The 4,055-nt window shown below is 39.5% G+C and overlaps 1 protein-coding gene across 1 annotated transcript; it reads right to left on the bottom strand.

The window, feature by feature from the left end:
* Positions 1-245: 245 nt before the first annotated feature.
* LOC104280006 (histone-binding protein RBBP7-like) lies at positions 246-3,171 on the bottom strand (the record flags this gene model as incomplete). Its single annotated transcript, XM_009877510.1, is given in 6 exon segments — positions 246-410; positions 971-1,086; positions 1,396-1,569; positions 2,025-2,238; positions 2,240-2,269; positions 2,960-3,171. Coding segments are annotated over 6 exon segments (911 nt in total), but the record flags the coding sequence as incomplete, so codon positions are not given.
* Positions 3,172-4,055: the final 884 nt, after the last annotated feature.

Below are 4,055 nucleotides of genomic sequence, written 5' to 3' on the forward strand. Positions count from 1 at the left end.
ACTGCTGGCTCACGTTCAGCCAGCTACTGATCAACACCCGCAGGTCTTTTTCTGTTGGGCAGCTTCCCAGCCACTATCTTAGTTGAAATTGTGTGAACACATTAAATGACAAGCAGATTTCAGTGATTCTGCAGCATCACTACAGCCGATTCCACTGAAGACCCACATTCAGGTTTTCTTTTATCTTAAGTGCTCTGGACTGGCAGCACACAGCAGGTGCTATCGAGAAACCACTTAACCCCTACTTACATCATAAGCTTCTGATCATCAGCCACAGATCCAAACAGAGATTCATGGAGCAGATGCCATGCCACATCTTCTACTACTGCAGAGTGTCCAGTAAAGATTGCTTTTGCATCAACAATTTTGCCTTCTTTTGGTCCAGCATTTACATCCCATAAACACACAGTCTGTAAATAAGATTCATATTCTATGGTTATGCAGACTTCCAACAGTGGTATCTTGAAAACAGATACATCACATTCTACGTAAGTGGAGAAATTGCACTCCTGCTCCTGAACCAGGTGGTTTTGATCCTTCAAGGATTACTTGTAAGGTCACAAAAGTAATTTACAAAAAGCATCTCTATTTCAGTCACTTCTGTTTCACTTTTAAAGCCCCCCGCTCCAACTTCCTAGCTATTAGCCCAACCAATCTTTGAAGGTCTTACTAATTTATGGTCTCAGACCCAAGCCAGTTTAAAGGGTTGGCACACAATGATTTCTTCCAGCAGAAAACTATAAAAACATTCTGTTCTTAGTTCACCAAGAATGTTACAAAGAACTAGGTGTTGATTACATCCTAAGGTCAACTGATAGCCTTTAGAAATACAATTACAATATGAGAGCTTCCTCACATAACAACACACAGCTACATTAACCCAGTTTTTCTCTAATTATCACAGCGTAAATTAGGGGGGTGATCCAGTTCTTTTTTTTTTTTTAAACAGGGGAGAAAATGTGTGTTTTACATGATCGTCTGATGCACTGAGAAGATGTCCACTCAAATTTGAGTTCCATGATAAGCCATAGCCTTCCTTCTGGTGCCCTCTTAATCTAAGGTCAGGATTACACTCTCCGCTTGGGTCTGAAAGAGAGGAAATTCCTTCCATTTAGCTTCACCTTGCACATCAATCCATAGGAGCATCATTAGTACCTCAGATCTCCACTTCCATTGCAATAATGGCATTTCATACACAGAGCCTCATAGAGGAATGCTGCTTCTATGGAGATTCACTTATGATATTGAGGATGACCAGGTAGTTAAAAGTCATCGAAGTAATGAGCTTTCTTATTTGGATTCCAGAGCCCATCACTTCTCCTCATAACTGCACTTAAATGCAAGTTTTCTTTTTCACAAAAGGCATGTTTCTTAACTTCAAAGAATCTGACTCACCTGGTTTTGAAGGATGTTTAGTGTAGTCAAATACCAACACATCAGCAGACGGTGTTTTTGTAGCAATGATGCAGGGATTCTGTGGCATGTAACGAGCACGGTTTACTTCACCTTCATGGTTAATTTTAATCTCCGTTTCGATTTTGCCAGTCACAGATCCAAAGCCACCAAACTCTACAGTTGTCAGAAAAACATCAATTTATCACATCAACAACATTTCAAGCATCTCATCCACTCCAAGAAGCAGTGGTAAGCACCTTCTCATAATGTAATAAAGACTATGAAAGACTAGCACCATGTGGCACAACAGTATTAACACTAGATATTTTGAACCCTTTGTGATAGAAACTAAAGCTCTGAAAGAGTCTCTGTTTGAGGCAGATGGATATCAGTTTTTACCACAACTGACAGAGTTGGTATAAATGTTAGTATGGATTGTGTATCATAACATTACCTACATTATTCTGAAATAAGAAGTTGCCTCTTTTTAGTCACTATTAATGATCTAGAATCAGTGTGAACTGCTAAGTATATGTCAGCTGTAGTATTTAACAGTTATATACCGTTACAGAGGAAAATTATTAATGCCACTGCTAAAACATAATCTTAAGAACGTATGTACTGCCCACCTCCTTTCTCACTGTCATACTGGGAAGCATCAAACTGATCATCATTAGGAATCTGGACTCTTGCAACAACCAGGTGGTTCTGTTCATCAGACGTGTGCGTTCCCAAAACCAGCCAGTGCAGAGCATAATCCTTTCCTTCTGGCCTGTTTAAAATAATAAACGTGTGGAAAAAAAATAAGTGCTCAGCTTCAGAAGTTTGGTAACTAGCATCAGTTAACATTCAAGATCCAAACTTCTTCATGGAGCTAGAAAAGAGAGACTCGCACAAGAGATTCCTTCCTTTGTCACAAAATACTTGTGCAGTACAATGAACTAGACTGACACAAGCACGCCAGGGACACAACAAGCAAGGCTAGTGTGACAATGCAAGTCAGTAAACATTGCCACCATGGCTTAAAAGGCACAATTACAATTTGCACAGTAGATAAAGGTGACTCTAATACCTACTTCTATCTTTAATTCCCCTGGCAGTTGCATAATATTGACTTAGAAAACAATTATTACTGCTCTCTATAGAACACAAATGCTGAGGACAAGTGGCAACCTATTTCAGTTACTTCTCTTAGAAGCTTCTACTAGTTATTATTTTATTTCAAAAGCTTGGGTTTTAATACTGCACAAATCCTAGCTAGCTAGAATCAAATTCCTCTTCTGGCAGTTAAATGCAACATTTAGTGATAAGTGAAAGGCTAGACGGGCAGTGCCACTTCTCTCTGAAAAGAAAAATCTGAACAACAGCCAAATCCAAGCAAATTCTGCATTCTTGAAAGCAACAAACTAATTATGCTGTCTGAATCCAAGCGAATGGGAACCCCTGGGGCTTTTGTAAACCAGTATAGTTATTACTACATCACTTCCAAGGCATCATCATACATTGTAAAGGTGAAAGAAAATTATGAAACAAAGCAAAAAACGCACAATGCACACGCACTTACTTGCATCAGGAACAGGTGTCCCATCATGTCAGGTGCCATACAAAGAGACAGTCCTTGCCTTAAATGGCTTACATATTTTGACACTGGATAATTGAAAATACCAGGTTTTAAACTGAATAATAAGTCAATCTGCAAAATATGAGGCAAGCAGAAGTGTTCCTCATAAGGGCTCCGCACCCTCACACCCCCACTTCATTTTCTCCATGCCACGACTAGTTAGCTCACACCTCTCCACACCTTCCCCAAACATTCTGTTCTACAAAATTAAGTGATCACCAAGTATAACATCACATGCGTAAAGTGGAATTTTAAAGAGGAAAAAGACCATCCTCTGATTATTGCATAAATTTTATATATACGCTATTTTTAAACCTGGCTGTATCCAATTTAGAACAACATGAGGAACTCAGTCCTTGTCTGCTACTTAATGGAGCCCTGAGTGTTCACTGCAACAATTTAAGTCCTGTAGTGGCTAGACCACGAACAGAATCTATCCCCATGTTCAAAATTCTTTAAGAAAATAACCAGTGAGCCCACAATTTTCAAGGAAAGGTGGAAAAATTAAAATATGTGACATCAACAGTGGGCCAGGGACAGAACCAGGATGTGAAGCATCAGTCTTGGAAAAATATCCTCTTAAACAGAAGTCCAGACTTGAAACAAAAAAAAATCAGAGACAGGTACAGTAGCTTCTACAAAACAGTAATTTGCAGTGCAGGAGGAAAAGCGGTTTAGAAGAAAACTGATTTAATACACAGATTTCTCTGATCAGAATTAACTATAAGTGTTAGGTTTGTCATATATCAATCGAGAAAGATTTCTCGCCTCACAACATCTGTGCTAGGCTAAGCTAGAGTTCTGTAAAGTATCAAAGTATGCCCTTTTCCCCAAAAAGTTTCCGCATACTCATGGGGTTTTTAAAAGTTGTAAGCAAAGCATTACAAGCTCACACAGAGGAGTCTAACCCAGATTATTCTCATCTTGCACCGCTTTTATCCTCAAGCAGGCAGGGTTAACAGAAAGAGCCGTGAAACAAGCGACTACACGCAGTTTCAGCTCCCACTCTGCACACTAAGCACACCAGCAACTGCGCCCT

The sequence above is a fragment of the Apaloderma vittatum genome, unplaced genomic scaffold, assembly GCF_000703405.1.
Source record: "Apaloderma vittatum isolate BGI_N311 unplaced genomic scaffold, ASM70340v1 C12235858, whole genome shotgun sequence".
Classification (NCBI taxonomy): domain Eukaryota; kingdom Metazoa; phylum Chordata; class Aves; order Trogoniformes; family Trogonidae; genus Apaloderma; species Apaloderma vittatum.